This window comes from Notamacropus eugenii, chromosome 3 (assembly GCF_028372415.1).
Source record: "Notamacropus eugenii isolate mMacEug1 chromosome 3, mMacEug1.pri_v2, whole genome shotgun sequence".
NCBI lineage: Eukaryota > Metazoa > Chordata > Mammalia > Diprotodontia > Macropodidae > Notamacropus > Notamacropus eugenii.
The window spans coordinates 211,521,365-211,538,914 of NC_092874.1; the positions used below are offsets into that span (position 1 = coordinate 211,521,365).

The following is a 17,550-nucleotide window of genomic DNA, read 5'->3' on the forward strand; positions in this document are numbered from 1 at the left end:
GGGATACACTCATATCTCCAGATTATTTGAAGTCCTCTTACAATTTTCAATCCATTCAGTAAACATTTATTAAGTGTTTACAAGGCAGGCATTGTGCTAAATGCTAGGAATAAAAATAAGAAAAAGATAGTCCCTATCTTCACAATACACAATAGGAAACTGAAAATATAAAATAACTAACAAAATAGGAAACTGTAAATATAAGGCCACTAGAGGGCATGAAGCACAGGCTCATCATGGTTTGGGGAGTCCAAACTGATGGAAAATGGAGAGAAGACGGGAAAGTTCTCAATCTTTGTTGTTGTTCAGTCTTTTTTTCAGTCTGGTTCAACTCTTTGGGACCTCATTTAGAGTTTTCTTGGCAAAGATACTGGAGTTGTGTGCCATTTCCTTCAGCTCATTTTATAGATGAACAACTGAGAGAAATAGAGTGATGTGACTTGTCTCTGGTTATATAGCTAGTAAAAGTGCTAGAGGCCAGATAGGAATGCATGAAAAATGAGTCTTCAAGATTCCAAGTCCAGCACTCTATTCCCTGTGTTACCAAGTATATTGCTTCCAATAAGAAGGGAGAGGTAATTGAGGAAGTTGAAAAGGTGTTTGAGTATCTAAAGCTGAGGCAATCTGCATGGTGATGAAATTTCAGATGATCAGCTAAACGTTGGAGAGACACAGTGTTCCATGAGTCAAATCAAGAGGAGCTTAGAGTGGTTAGAGATTTCCACTGTGGAGTCTTCACAATGTTTCCTTTAGATAAATCTTTCTACTTGTCTCCTTGTAGAGTCTTAAAGTTATCTTTTCTCAGTGTGTTTAGTTTAACTTTGGCTCCCAAATCCTTCAGCTATGCATGGAGCCTTTACCACAACTGACCATGTTTGTAGGCATAAGTAGATGCAGAAAAGCAAGGCTGCTAGCCACATAATTTACTAACAGCAAAAATATAATCAGTAAGGGCAATCTGAATCAAGGATTCAGAGTTATGTGGAGACTAATGTTAAAGAATGCAGAAGTCAAAGAAAGGAATCATATAAACAGATAATTTATGAGAGAAAATGATTAAAATGTGACAGCATACAAAACATGGGAAACAAAACAAAAGCAGTCTTTGGAGGAAAATTTATATTTTTAAACATGATTATGAACAAAAAAGGGAAAAAAAGAAGAGTCAGAGATCAACAAATGGGGCATATAACAACAAGATCAACAACAACTGAAAGAAAGAAGTCAAAAATAAGTACAGCCATTTAAATTCTGAAAATAAAAAAGAAGCCATTAACAATTTAAACAAAAATTAAAGTAATAAAAATTGAGTAGTTAATTTGATTTTTAAAAGGATAGAAAGCTAAATTACCCATATCAAAAATGAAATATATCATCAAAGATAAAAGGAAATAATGTTAAGGATGATTTTGTCCAATTAAGTTGAAATAAATCTGATTATTTAAGTAGGTGAATACTTTCAAATGTGTGAAATAGCCAGACTGGCCAATGAGAAATAGAGAATTTAAACAGCACAATCTGAGAAAAGGAAATTGTACATGATATAAATGAATTCACATAGACAAAAAACCTTCTGACCCAATGGATTACAAGTAAATACTATCAAATAGTTAAGGAATTATAGCTCCAGTACTATATAAGTTGCCTGCAAAAATAGAGAAAGAAGGCATCTTATCAGACCCTTTTTATTCCAAAAATAATGGTAATGACACTTAAACTGAGGAAGGATGAAATTGTAAAAATTATAAATATTAATCTATAATTACAATGAATGAATGATATACGTAAGTAATGAATAAAATATTATCAAAAAAGTTACAACCCATTCATATCAGTTGGATTATGTAATGACTATAGGACGTGGTTCAGCTTTAAGAAAATTAAAAATAGTAATGATCCATGTTAATAAAAAATAAAAATTGCATGTTTATGTAAATAGATGCAAAAATGGTTTTAACTAAGTACAACACTCATTTAGGTTAAAAATGCAAGAAATCTTAGCAATAAATGATCCTTTATTTAAAATGGTAAAGAATCAGAACCTAATGTATAACATTATCTGTAATGGACAAACACTGATGGCTTTACCAATAAAATCAGGGACAAAGCAAGTATAGACATTGATGTCACAATTACTTAATACAAATTATTGGCATAAAAATGCTAGCCATAGCAATGACAAGAATAAGAAATTGAGATAATAAAGATGCAAAATTTGTTATTTGCAGATGGTATTGTTTACTTACAGAACACTACAGATTGAATAAAAATTAATAGAAACAATTCATAACTTCAATAAGGTAATGTAATATAAAATAAACTCACAAAATCATCTGCTTTTCTCTACGTTACTACCAAAATCATATAAGAAGAAATAGGAAAAGTGACACCATTCAGAATTGCTACAGAAGGTATAAAATATCTAGGTAAAATATCTAGGTGCCTACTAAGACACATTCAGAATATCTATAATTGCAAGTAAAAACCATTTTTATATTAATCAAAAATATATGTTGAGATGTTAATTGCTCACAATTGAGCTCAACCAATATGATTAAAATGATGTTACCTAAATTAGTTTGCATAATTAGTGTTAAATTAACATGCAAAAGTTTGATCAATAAAATTATAAAGACAAAAAATAAGAAAACTCATGTATAGTACTCAAAAGGTATCATATAGAGTAGCATAGTCTTTGATTAGTCCAAGAACATGGAATAAGAACAACCTATTTGAAAAAAATTGTTGGGAAATCTGTAAAGCATTGTGGTAGAAATGTGGTTTTAATTTTATGTCATATATAATTGTAAATGTCAAATGAATACATGAAGTGTCAAATTTTGTCATTTCTATGTTCATAATGTCTTCTCTCTCCATTAACACAGCCAGTACTATCTTTGTAAAAGCACTCTCACTTGCAATACTGGAATACAAGTAATTTTCCTAACTCTAATTTCTCCACATTGTAACTAATCTTCCACTCAGCTGCCAAAATGATTTTTCCAGAATCTGCACAAGTGCACATATGTGTGCACACACACACATACACATACAACTTTAGTGGCTCCCTTTTGCTTTAAGAACCAAATATAAAATCCTGTTTGTCACTTAAAGACCTTAATAACCTAGTCTCTCCCTAACTTTTCACTCTTCCACTCCCTTTATTTCTCTGTAAGCACTCTACATTACAGTTACATTGGCTTACCAATCCACTGATTACCATCTGAAAGAGATCCCAAAAGGAAAACTCCTAGGAATATCGTAGCCATATTTCTGAGCTTTCAGGTCAAGGAAAAAATATTGCAAGCAGCCAGAAAGAAACAATTTGAGTATTGTGGAAACACAATCAGGACAACCCTAGATCTAGCAGCTTCTACATTAAGCAATCAAAGTACTTGAAATATAATATTCTGGAGGTCAGAGGAGCCAGGATTACAACCTAGAATCACCTACTAAGGAAAACTGAGTATAATCCTTCAGGGAGAAAAATGAATATTCAATGAAATAGAGGACTTCCAAGCATTGTTGATGAAAAGACCAGAGCTGAGTAGAAAATTTGACTTTCAAACACAAGAATCAAGACAAATATGAAAAGGTAAACAGGAAAAAGAAATCACAAGGGACTGACTAAAGTTGAACTGTTTGCATTCCTACATAGAAAGATAATATTTGTAACCCCTGAGAGTTTTCTCAGCATTAGGGTAGTTGGAAGGAATACATATATACAGAGGGTACAGGGTGAGTTGAATAGGAAGGGATTATATCTAAACAATAAAATTAAGGGGTGAGAGGAATGTATTGGGAGGAGAAAGGGAGAAATACATGTAAAAACAATTTTTAACATTTATTTTTAAATATATATATATGATATATGTATGTGTGTGTGTATATATATATATCTATATATCGAGAGAGAGAGAGAAAGAGAGAGAGAGAGAGTCCACAGGGTAAATTGAATGTGAAGGCATGATATTTAAAATCTAAAAAAATAAAATGAATGGGTAAGAGATGAATATATTGGGAGGCAAAGCAGAATAATAGAGGGGGAGGAAATTATCTCTCACATAAAAGAGGCATGAAAAAATTTTTTCAGTGGAGGGAAGATGGGGGAGGTGAGAGGGAATGAGTGAACCTTATTCTCATCAGATTTGTCTTAAGGAGGGAATAACATGTACACTCAGCTGGGTATGAATATCTATCATACCCTACAGGAAAGAAGGGGAAAGAGGATAAAGGGGGTGAATAATAAAAGGGAGGGCAAATGGGAGGAGGTACTAATTAGAAGTAATCATTTTTGAGGAAGGACAGGGTCAAAAGAGAGAATAGAAGAAATGGGGAGCAGGATAGGATAGAAGAAAATATAGTTAGTCTTTCACAACATTACTGTTATGGAAGTATTTTGTATGACTACACATGGACAACCTATATCAAATTGCTTGCCTTCTCAATGTTGGTGGGTAGGGAGGGACGAAGGGAGATAATGTGGAGCTCAAAGTTTTAAAAACAAATGTTAAAAATTGTTTTTACATGCAACTGGCAAATAAGACATATAGGCTATGGGGTATAGAAATCTATCTTGCCTAGAAGGAAATAGAGGGAATGAGGATAAGAGAAGGGAGGGGTGTGATAGAAAGGAAAGCAGATTGGGCAAATAAAACTAGTAACTGGGCTTATTTAAAAGAAAAAACAATAAGATAGATAAACTATTGGTTAATTTGATTTAAACAAAAAAAGAAGAAAACCAAATATCCAGCACCAAAAATAAAGAGGGTGAAATTACCAACAATAAAGACATTAAAACAATCGTTAGAATATATTTTTGCCAAATTATGTGCCAATAAGTCTGACAATCTGAGTGAAACTGATGAATATTTACTCAAAAATGAATTACCTAGATTTACAGATTAACACTCTGTACTGTGTTCATCCTTCGTTTTCAAAGAAGACCAAACAGATTAACATAAAATGCCTGAATAGCCCCATCTTAGAAAAGGAAATTGAACAAGCCATTAATAAACTCTCTAGATGGGATCATAAGTGAATTCTAGCAAACATTTAAAGTACAATTTATTCTGATGCTATATAAAGTATTTGGAAAAATAGGTGAAGTGGAAAAAACCTTCAGTTTTGCCCTGGAGGAGACAGTGGGTCCTCAGTTAGAAAAGAAATGTGACACACCAACTTACTGTGACCTAAGAAAAATTGCCACAGATGTCTTCAAAAGGAATATTGGTTTGGTATGGTTAAAAGAGACCTTAGAACTAAGTCTTGCAGCAGAGTGGAATTTTCTACATTTGATCATTCATACATTGACACAGGTAAAGCTTTATACTTTTTTTATGCTAGTTTTTTATATTTATATTTTATACTACGTTTTATTTTTTATACTATATTTTTTTCCCTAATGAATATCGATGCAAAACTTTTGGACAAAATGTTAGCAACCTGGTCACAGCAATTTATTCCCGAGGATTATACACTTTGACCAGTTGGGATTTATACCAGGAATGTAAGATTGGGTCAATATTAGGAAAACTATCAACATAATTGACAGTATTAATAACAAAACCAACCAATATCATATGATTATCTCAATAGATGCTAAAAAAGTTTTTGACAAAATACAGCACCCATTCCTATTAAAAGCACTAGAAAGCATAGGAATAAAGGAAGTGTTCCCTAAAATGATAAGCAGCATCTATCTAAAACCACCAGCAAGCATTATCTGTAATGGGGATAAGCAAGAAGCCTTCCCAGGAGGATTGGGGTGAAGCAAGGATGCCCATTATCATCACTACTATTCAACATGGTACTAGGAATATTAGCTAAAGCAATAAGAGGAAAAAGGAAATTGAAGGAATTAGAATAGGCAATGAAGAAATAAAACTATCACTCTCTACATATAATACCATGGTATACTTAGAAAACCTAGAGCATCAGTTAAAAATTACTTGAAGTAATAACAACTTTAGCAAAGTTGCAGAATATAAGATAAGCCCACATAAATCATCACCATTTCTTTCTGTGACCAACAAAGTCCAATCATAAGAAATAGAAAGAGAAATTACATTTAAAATTTAACATTTAAAAGATTAAAAATAATTTGGAAGTCTACCCACCAAAACACACCCAGGATCTATATGAACACATTTATGAAACACTTCCCACAAATAAAGTCAGATCTAAACAACTGGAAAAGTATCAATTGCTCATGGGTAGAATAAAAATTAGAATAAAAATGACAATTCTGCCTAACCTGATTTGCATATTCAGTGCTATGCCAATCAAACTACCCAAAAAGTATTTGACAGAGCTAGAAAAAAATAACAAAATTTATCTGGAGGAACAAGAGGTCAAGAATATCAAGGAAATTAATGAAAAATATACAAAGGAACATAGCTTAGTAATACCAGATCTCAAACTATATTATAAAGCAGCGATCAAAACTATTTAGTACTGGCTAAGAAATATAGCGGTGGATCATTGGAATAGATTAGGAACTTAAAACACACTGATCAATAACCATAGTAACCTAGTGTTTGATAAACTCAAAGAACACAGCTTTTGGGATAACAGCTCACTTTTGACAAAAACTGCTGGTAAAATTGGCAAATAATAGGACACATACTAGGCACAGAACAACATCTCATAGCATATAAGAAGTTAAGGTCAAAATAGGTGCATGATTTAAATATAAAGGGTGACACAATAAGCAAATTAAAAGTGAAAGGAATAGTCTAAGGGTCAGATCTGTGGGAAGAGGAAGAATTCATGATCAAACAAGAGAGAGAGCATTTTTAAATGCAAAATAGATAATTTTGATTATGTTATATTAAAAACTTTGTACGAAGAAAACCAGTGCAACCAAGATTAGAAGGAAAGCAAAAAGATGGGAAACAATTCTTACACTAAGTGTCTCGAATATATAAAGAACTGTGTCAAATTTATAAGAGTACAAACCATTCCCCAGTTGATAAATGGTCAAAGGATATGAGCAGACAGTTTTCAGATAAATAAATGAAAGCTATCTATAAACATATGAAGAAGTGCTCTAAATAGGTCTTTATTAGAGAAATACAAATTGAAACAATTCTGAGTTACCACCTCATACCTATCAGAATAACTAATACGACAAAAAAAGAAGGCAAATGATAAATTTTGGAGAGGAGATGAGAAAACTGACACACTAATGCACTGTTGGTAGAGTTGTGAATTCATCCCACCATTCTGGAGAACATTTTGGAGCTATGTCCAAAGTGTAACCAAACTGTGCATACCCTTTGATTCAGCAATACCACTACTAAGTCCCTATTCCAAAGAGATCATAAAAAAGGGAAAATGACCTACATGTACAAAAATATTCATAGCAGCCCATTTTGTGGTGGCAAAATATTAGAAATTGAGGGACTATCCCTCACTTGGGGAATGGCTCATCAAGCAGTGATATATGAATATAATGGAATACTATTGTGCAATAAGAAATGATGAACAGACAGATTTCAGAAAAACTGGGTAAGGCTTGTACAAACCGATGCGAAGCAAAAGGTGCAAAACCAGGAAAACATTGTATACTGTATCAGCAACACTCTGTAATGATTATGAAACCTCAGCTCTTCTGAGCAACACAATGATTCAAAACAAGTACAAAGAAAAATGCTATTTACATCCAAATAAAGAACTGATGAACTCTGAATGCAGATACAAACATACTGTTTTTCTACTTTATTCTTTTTCACAGTTTTCTTTTTTTTTGTTTCTTCTTTCACAACTGTGACTAATATGAAAATATGATAAATAGTGATAAAATATGATAGCATGGGTATAGTCTATATCAAATTTCTTACCATTTTCAGAAGAGGGGAAGAGAGAGGGAGGGAAAAATTTGGAACTCAAAATCTTGTAAAATTGAATCCTAAAAATTGTTTTAACACGCAATTAGAAAGAAAAATGAAATACTATTAAACAAATAAAGCCACGCTGGAATGGACTGCCCCTCTTTTTTTCAGTATCTCAGTATTCTCTCAGAGGTGGGACCATCCCTCTAAATGACCTGATACCCAAAACTAAACTGAAAAATACCTTTCAACATAGCAATACAATAGAGATTAAATAACTTGGAGGTACTGTTTCTAATTGTTTTTTTTTTCCAATTGTTAATTTACCTACTTCTTTAATGTTTGCCGAATTGAATTGAACCTAAATCCCTTTTGGCTACCAGGTAGGTCTATTTCTCTTCTTCAGTCATGATTGGCTATAGAGAAAGACTAGAGATTTCTCATGTTTACATAGTGGTCCTTTAATAACTTTATTATAATTATTAAGCTAGGGTTAGCCTCAGTATTTTCTTCTCCATGCTATGAAAGCCCAGTGACTTTCACCAAAAATAAATTATTCTCTTTTCCTCTGATTATTATATTAAATATTTCTATTATGATAAGGATAGTCTATAATGTAATTTCTCATTTATGCTACAGATACCTGGAATTGGAAAGCAGTGGTCATCGAAATGAAATCAGGTTGCATTACCATTCAGACAGTAAACAAACTCAAACGGAAGTGTTTCCTTACATTTTGGCTGATGATAAGTGGCACAGGCTCTCCTTAGCTATTAGTGCCTCACATTTGATTTTACATGTGGATTGTAATAAGTAAGTGAAAATTGATTCAATAAAATAACTGGGACATTAGAAACAAGAACAAATATACTTAATTTTCCCATTTTTATTTTATATAGAATTTATGAACGAGTAGTGGAAAAACCATCCATGGATTTCCCTTTAGGCACAACATTTTGGGTAGGACAAAGGAATAATGCACATGGCTACTTTAAGGTAAGATCTCATGGAAGAAAAGAAGTGAAATAACGTTTATGTAAATTCTGTATGAAGAATGGAAAACACATGTACTTCTAAGAGGAGTGGATTGTCATTCATTTTAACAATTTATTCTCCCCTTTTTCCACAAAGAGAGGGCATATTATCTTTTTTATCATTTAAAACATTGTATTTTATTTAACTGGCAAATTATTTTTTTCATTGATGTGTTTAATGATTATCATTAATTGGACACTTATGACATAACTAAGGAAAGAGATGCCAGGTAATATGATATTCAGTATGGCAAAAATGTAATTTGAGTATTTTGATCTCTTCATAATCAGCCTCACTTTTATCTTCCACATTACTTTTGAGGCTTCTTTTATGGTGATGCTAATATTTGATCAAGGCTTCTTATCACTTGTAACTCGTGTTCTCCTTGAAACTTAAATGCTATGTAAGAGCACATATCTGTACGAATTCCCCAAGACATGAGAGTAGTTGCAAATTTTTAGTGACGATTTAAGACATGAAATTTTAGAGCTGTCAGGAACTGACTAAATTGAAATCATCTAATCCACCAAAATTTCAAAACCATGGACCAGAGAGGGTAAGCAACTTGATTATATTTGCTGAAATATTTATAATTAAAGAATAACTATGAATATTATGTGCCGTGTAAATAAAAGTTCTAGGCAGAGCGAATGTTTTAACAGGAAAGCTATTCACAAATAAAGATTTAGACTCAAGCACTGGGAAGAAAAGCAATAACCATAAATTTCACTTCTAAAATTTAGTCTATACAAATTCATGATTATAATTTAAAGTTTTTTTGTCATGGTGATTAGATCACATTGGGAATATTATGCATACATACATACATACATACATGGTTTTTTGTATATAAATACACACACACACACACATATATATATACATAGACATGTATATATATTTTCCAATGTTTCAATGATAAATCCATGGACATTGACAATATTTGCTTGAACATACCTTGGTGTTATTACTATAACTGATCTCCTGTTGTGAAATGTTTTGATCATGAATTTTATTATGTGCCATTAAATTTTATTCTTTATTGTAGATTATATAAATTTTACTTATTTAGTAGATGTGCTCTACCAAGCATAGTGTTAAAAAAAAACTTACTAATAAAAACTAATCTCAAAACACATTAGACCTTGAACTTGAAAAGAATTCAGCAAAAAGGTGGTATCAACAAAAAGGTAGGGCTGACAACCTAAATGTTCAAGGAGTTGCAAATCCTAACAGCAAAAAGAAATAAATAATCATACCATATTCATCAACCAAAAAACTGAAAAGTACTGCATTTGACAATTGATTTTCATTCTGTTTATAAATCAAGTGAGATATCAATTTCTTTTAAAAGTAGAAGGTTAATAGAAATAACTGAATTGCTGAATCAAAGGGGAAAATGGATTGTATGTAATGGGATAATTAATTTTAAACTGCTTAAGCCTTTGCTTTTAGAAGTCCAGTAAGTAAATATATTTGGGGCAGCTAGGTGGTGTAGTGATTAGAGCACCAGTGCAGGAGTCAGGAGGACCTGAGTTCAAATCTCACCTCAGACATGACACTCACTAGCTGTATGACCTTGGACAAGTCAAATAACCCAAATTGCCTCACCCTGGGTCAAATCCAATCATACTGATGAATATCTGGTCACTGGATTCAGATGACTCTGGAGGAGAAATGAGGCTGGTGACCTACGCAGCCCTCCCTCACTCAAAACGAAGTCAAGTGCAAGTCATATCATTATTTCTCTGATGGCATGGTCTTCTTCAACAATGAAGGATGAACACACACAAGTAAATATATTTGCTTTGATAACTAAGGATTAATATTAATTTTGCCTTTAAGTTTGTGATGAAATGATCTTGGTAAAACATTGAGTTTTATTCTAAACTGCCTAGTCTCCTGAAGTCTTGTCAGAATGTCTCATTGAAGCTGGCTAATAGGCTTCCTATTCTTTTGAAATTGAGAAATACTTGAAAATAAGAACTTAAAAGACAAAATGAAAAAAGTAAAATACCTAAACAAAAAACATAGTATTAATAATTCAATTTTCCTTTTTATGTTTTTATCATAACTATGTCATTTTATATCTCCACGATAATATTTTTCTGTGCAGACAAAAATATGGTAATATGTGAAATTATAAATGTCTGTTATACATAGCTTGTCTTTAACATTTATGGGTGTGTGTGTGTGTGTGTGTGTGTGTGTGTATATACATACATATACATATATATATATAATACATCCTTAAGAATTTTTTACTGATTTTACCTTTTAGAAATTTTTATTTACTTGAGAGTCTTTCAAACTAGAAAAGACTTTCCAATTGCTTTTTGGCAGGTCATTTTTAAGTTTTACTGTAATGATCAACTAAAAATAACATTTCCAAATATACAGTTATTTTCACTTAATTACAAGATTACATTTAAGTGTAAGACTTTTAAAATATTGTCAATAAGAGTGTAGGTGTTTATTATGCTTGATTTTTTTTCTTTATATGTGGCTGATTGTAGAAATGATGTATTTATTTATTATTTTCTAGGTAGTTTTTTTCTCAGTACTCCATGTATTCTATGAAGAACCTTGATATATAAAATTTGACAGATAAAATCAAATATATATGTATATGTACATACATACACACATATATATTATATTTTTTCATACACAGGGAATAATGCAAGATGTGCAATTACTTGTCATGCCCCAGGGATTTATTATTCAGTGTCCAGATCTTAATCGCAGTAAGTCTATTAGTTCTTGAACTCTGTAATGAAAGATATGCTTCTTGTTTAATTTTGTCTTGCAAATCATCTCAAAGCTGCTCCCACATATTACGTGTCATCACAGACACCCAGATTGCATCCTTTGTAAACAGAATTTGATAAATATAGTGTTTGTAATTCCAGCATGTCCAACTTGTAATGACTTCCATGGGCTTGTGCAGAAAATAATGGAGCTTCAAGATATTTTGGCTAAAACATCAGCAAAGGTAAAACTTTTTTCAGAAATAAAGATTGGGATTTAGAAACTCCTTGGGTTCACTTGAGTTTCACTTGTAACCTCTGGCATTCCCACAAAGAACTTTCTTTAGAAGGAGACATATTCTAAATGCTTACTTAAAAAAATACTCACAAAAATTCAAATCTCAGCCATCTGATAAAAAATGATTCAGTAAAACTAGAATTAAGCAGATACTCCTTCTGAAACAGAATTCAAAATAACGAATATTAAGATTTTCCTTAAAAAGGGTTTCTCTGAAGGATACTAAATCTGGAATATTATAACTGAAAAGGCCCCTCAGTATACCTGCTATTATCTGATATAACTCTAAAAAGTAAGATTTTTCTTAAAAAGGAGTGTTTTAGGTATTTCAATAGCTGTAATGATGAACACTCAACCCACTTTTGTGCTACAGCTATCCCATGCTGAACAGCGGATGAATAAATTGGATCATTGCTATTGTGAAAAGACCTGCACTATGAAGGGTACTACCTACCAAGAATCTGAATCCTGGACAGATGGCTGTAAGAACTGCACGTGCATGGTATGGCTTCAATTTTAGTAGAACCTAAATATGTATCTTTTATCTTTTCTTTAAAAATTTATGAAGTCAATATCACTGTAAAAATTTTAGGTTACATTTCCTTAAGATTGCTACTCTGCCATATCATATCTAATGCACATTTTATCTTTTTTTTAAAAATTACTTTCTATGTTATTAAAAAAATCTACCATTTACAAAATGTTACTAAATTAGAGTTTTGATGAATATTTGGAGCTGTCATTTTAAATAAATTTGTTAGTTACTTCTCAAAATGATATTGCCTTAGGTCTTTCCCATGGGCTGTTTCATGTTTTTGTTAATCTTTTGTAGTTAGACTAAATGATAGAGGGTGCCATTAACCTAGCTGTTTAATGACTTGTCTCAAAAAGAAAGAACTGCATGGAACTTAGCAGATTTTATGACTAAACAAACCTCTTTTTTTGTTGCAAATCATAAAAGTACATAAAATCTCTTTATTATTTACATATATCTAATGTCTTTCTTGCTAATATACATACATATTTGTATACAGTATGTCTTTGTATACAAATATAAATGCATGTATATTATATTCAAATATATGTGTATACACATACATTTATTGTTGTTGCACAGTCTTTTCAATCATGTCCAACTCTTTGTGACTCCATTGGGGTTTTCTTGGCAAAGAGTTTACTCTTTGCCCTCTGAGGCAAAGAGGGTTAAATGACTTGCCCAGTGTCACACAGCAACTAAGTGACTGAGACCTGATTTGAACTCAGATCTTTCTGCCTCCTTCCTGGCCCTCTATCCATTGTGCCACCTAGCTATCCTATATATGTACATATATGTGTTTTTTTTTAACAAATACATGTGTATATATTTAAATACAACACATATTTGTACATATACACATATTAGAAAGAGATTAGATATCTCTTTATGATCTGCTTGTCTGTCATATACATATATGTTACATATATCTTTCTCTCAAATATGTATATGTACATATGCAAACATATATGTATACATTAGGACAGAAAGACATTAGATATATGTATCTGAGAGGAAGAAATAAGTATTTATATCTATAACTTATTCAGGGAGATAATTACCAAAATTTTATGCTGTTAAGGAGTAACAGGAGAATAGTTTTATTTATAATTTAATTAAATATGTACTGAATAGTTTAATATTTATGGAACAGATTAAACATACTTTAAGACTGGGAAAGTAGAATTTTTGTCCAACATTATGTGTTATTTTCTTCTTAGAATGGCACCATCCAGTGTGAAGCACTGGCCTGTTCATTTCCTGATTGTCCATCTAAGTCTGCCCTTACATATGTGGATGGCAAATGCTGTAAGGAATGCAAATGTGAGCATGATCTTTTGCTAAGTACCTTTTCTGTCAAAAACAAGGGTTTGAAATTTAAAATATTCACACATCATTATCTAAATCTGGAGAAACTTCACATCTTCCCCAAGGGATGGAAATAAGAATACTACCTTCTGTACTTTGGGCGCTCAGCCCTTTTAACTCCAATTTTAAATTTTCTTGTCCTTACAAATCAGAGGAAATATGGTTTGGATGAATCATTTTTTGGAAGTTAAAGTTAAAATGATGTCTTGCGCAGCACTAGAAGTAATTCAGTTGCTTTTGTCATTTAAATTCCCACATAGTTAAAGAACAGTACACTTTATTATCTGGAATAATGAAGTAAAATCATAGTTCTGATTATTCTAAATGGTGGATAATTCATGGATCCATTAGTTTGGGGCAATGAGAGATAAGACGGTTTTAGGAAATGCCAAAGTGGACTGGAGCAAAAGGACCAGTAAATTTCCTCACCATGTAGCTGTCATAGTAGTCAATTCTACTTTTGGTATTAGGTTAGTGAACTATCTTAGGTTAGTGAATCCATCTAAAAATAGATTAACTCATATGATTGATTGGGAGATGACTGGATCCTGTTTCTGGGATCATATTGTTGGGTCACAGAGCCATAGATCCTATCTCAAAGCAGGGAGTTCAGAAACTCTCTAATCAATCTTCCTCATTTTACAGATTAGAAAACTGAGTAAATAAGTACTTTTAAATTAATTTACATTTGTTAGAATTAAATACTTTTGTGTTATAATCCATTGTATTTGTTAGGACTAAGTATGTATAAGAATATAACATAGCCTCTCTGACATCTTTTAAAAGGTGTAATTATTTTCAATTTAATTTAAATAGGAAAACTTTTATGTGTCATTAGTTTACGAAACATTCCAGTAGTTTCTGTGTGAGATACAAAGTTCCTACCATGAAGGTAGGAACTCCAGGCCTAATCTCCAGGTCTGATGTTCTATTCAGTGTCACCTAGCTGCCCATGTATGTGTTTTTATACTCATATTTGTATGTATTTACATACAATACATATTTGTATATATACATACATTAGAAAGATATTAGATATCTCTTTATGATGTCTCTATACATGTTACATACATATTTTTCTTTTAAAAGAAAAATGTATATATACAAATACATATGTATGTGTTAGAGAGAAAGACATTATGTGTGTGTATATATACATCTATATGAAGAGATAACTATATGTGTGTGTCCATGTAGGTATAGAGATAGAGAGCCTTTTTAGAGAAACAATTACCAATTTTTTCATACTGTTCAGAAATACAAGATAATAGTTATATTGATAATTTAATTCAATATGTACTGAATAGTTTAATATTTAAGGATTACATTATACCTACTTGAAGAATGGGAAACTAATACAGTTGGGAAACTTATATGATCTAGTCGAGAATTATGCCACAGATATATAGTCATAGTTGAGGTAAAGGAAGGATTAGATTCAAATAGTACCTCTGATACATATTTGTGTGACCCTGAGCAAGTCACTTAATCTCTAAGTGCCCTCCAGGCAACTCTCTAATCTGTTCATTACAACTGTACTTATTTAGTTGACAAAAGTAGTCATTCAGTCAAGAAGTTTTTATTAAGTACTTACTATATACCCCGCAATATACTAAGGGTAGAGGGTATAAAAGAAAGCAAAGCCAAATTCTGTCTTCAAAGAATTCACTTTCTAATGGGGCATAAAACATGTAAATCATGGTATAAAGTGTATAAATATCAATGGACCTATATACATATACACACACATACAGAGCAGAAAAGTGTTCTCTGAGGAGAAAGCAGTAACATATGAGGTGAAACCAGGAAATGCTTTCTGCAGATGGAATTTGAGCTGAATCTTGAAGGAAACCTTAGAAAACTAAGAGATAGAAGCAATGTAAATATTTTTAAATGACTTTCAAAAATTAAAATGCTTTTCCATTTAATCTAAATTATTTACATTTTTAAAGTTCAGACTAATAGCAAAACAATAAATCAAACCTTGGTTTATAGTATTTGCTGATTTCTGAGATGTAAATACATGCTTTTATGGAAAATTTAACAGATGGCATTCATGAACCAAGTGACTTCATGTCACTTATGAAGTGACTTCAGTACACCTTTGGATGGAGGTGAGGAAGAATATTTTCATGGGAAGAGTCAGTGGAAAGGCACAAAAATGATAAATGAAATATTGTATTTGAGGAATGGCAAGTAGGATGGTGTAGTTTGATTGTAGAATGAACCTGCATTCAGTAAACTGTTGTTGTTGTTGTTGTTGTTGTTGTGTTAATCCTTCGGTGCTGAAGAAGACCATGCCATCAGAGAAATGATGACATGACTTGTACTTGACATTGTTTGAGTGAGGGAGGGCTGTGCAAGGTCACCAGCCTCTCTTCTCCTCCAGAGCCATCTGAATCCAGTGACCAGATATTCATCAGAATGACTGGAGATGGCCCAGGATGCAATGGAAAACTTTAGTCCCTTTAGGCCAAGGTCTATTCAAGAACTCACTTAGGGTGAGTTAACACCCATTCAGTGAATAGGCCTCTTTAAGAAGTAGCCAGTGGATGGCCCTTTTAGTGAGGCATAGAAGAAAAAAAAATGACATCAGGTTGGGAGGGAAACAGCAAGTTACTTTTGATAATCACTCTTAAGCCAGGAGGGTCCAGAAGCCAGCCCTTAGGCAGGGGCCTAGTGTCCTCCAATGTATGACCTTCAGGATGTGTTTAAGGTTTTGAGAAAAGAAAGGGATGGAAAGGGAAAAGAGAAGAAGGAAAGGGAAGGGAAGGAATTTAGCCAGTAAAACACAAGTGAGGCTGGTGACCTTGCACAGCCCTCCCTCACTCAAAACAAAGTCAAATGCAAGTCATGTCATCATTTCTCTGATGGCATGGTCTTCTTCAGCAACGAAAGAGAAACACAACATTTGTGAGTAGACACAGCTTCCTGAATGGGGACCCAGCTAGCTGGGTAACTTAGCTCCTCCTCTCCTATTTGTCTCCACTTCTCCTTTCTTCTCCTCTTCAAAGGAAGGTAAATTTAGATGGCCAGTAAATTGTAAAAAGACTGAAAAGGTAGTAAGGAGCCACAGTTTTATAAAGTACTTTAAATGCTAAGTAAAAGACTTTATTTTTGGGCTTGGAGGTGACAGAGAACCTCTGGAGTTTATAAAGTGGATGGTGGCATACTTGGACCTCTGTTTTGGAAAAATCATATTGTACTTAGGGAGGTGATATGTTAGAGCAGAGAGACAAATTAGGAGAAGATTTTAATAGTGTAGACAAGAAGTGATGAGGTACTGAACTAAATGGGCAATTGTGTAAGTGGACAGAAGAAAATATATCCAATTGATGTTGTGAATGTTGAAGTAAAAAGATTTGACAATGAAGAAGATATATGAGGTGAATGAGAATGAGGATGACAGCAAAGTTGCAAGCCTGGATGACTGGGAGAATAGTGGCCTACTCAAGAGTAATAGAGAAGTTTGAAACAAAAAAAGATTTTTTGGGAAAGATATTGAGTTCTATTTTTGACATTTTGAGTTTGAAATGTCTATGAAACATCCAACTGGAGATTTGAAAAATCAGTTAGTAATAGAGTACTGTAACTCAAACGATGGCTAGGACTTGACATATATATTGGGGAAATATCTTATAAAAGTGATAATTGAACCCACAGGAGTTAATGAGATCAATAAATCATATAGCACAGAAAGAAATGAAAAAGGAGATCAAAGGAAAAGGA

At 32.5% G+C, this 17,550-nt stretch overlaps 1 protein-coding gene across 2 annotated transcripts in view; it reads left to right on the forward strand.

Annotated features, from left to right (window-relative positions):
- NELL2 (neural EGFL like 2) overlaps positions 1 to 17,550 on the forward strand; it is a 139,256-nt gene that overhangs the window by 29,526 nt on the left and 92,180 nt on the right. For both annotated transcript variants that reach the window (XM_072654267.1, XM_072654268.1), the window contains exons 4-9: positions 8,475 to 8,648; positions 8,735 to 8,831; positions 11,545 to 11,617; positions 11,783 to 11,865; positions 12,292 to 12,420; positions 13,674 to 13,776. In XM_072654267.1, the coding sequence (XP_072510368.1) occupies positions 8,475 to 8,648; positions 8,735 to 8,831; positions 11,545 to 11,617; positions 11,783 to 11,865; positions 12,292 to 12,420; positions 13,674 to 13,776 (659 nt within the window). The remainder of the gene's footprint in view (positions 1 to 8,474; positions 8,649 to 8,734; positions 8,832 to 11,544; positions 11,618 to 11,782; positions 11,866 to 12,291; positions 12,421 to 13,673; positions 13,777 to 17,550) is intronic.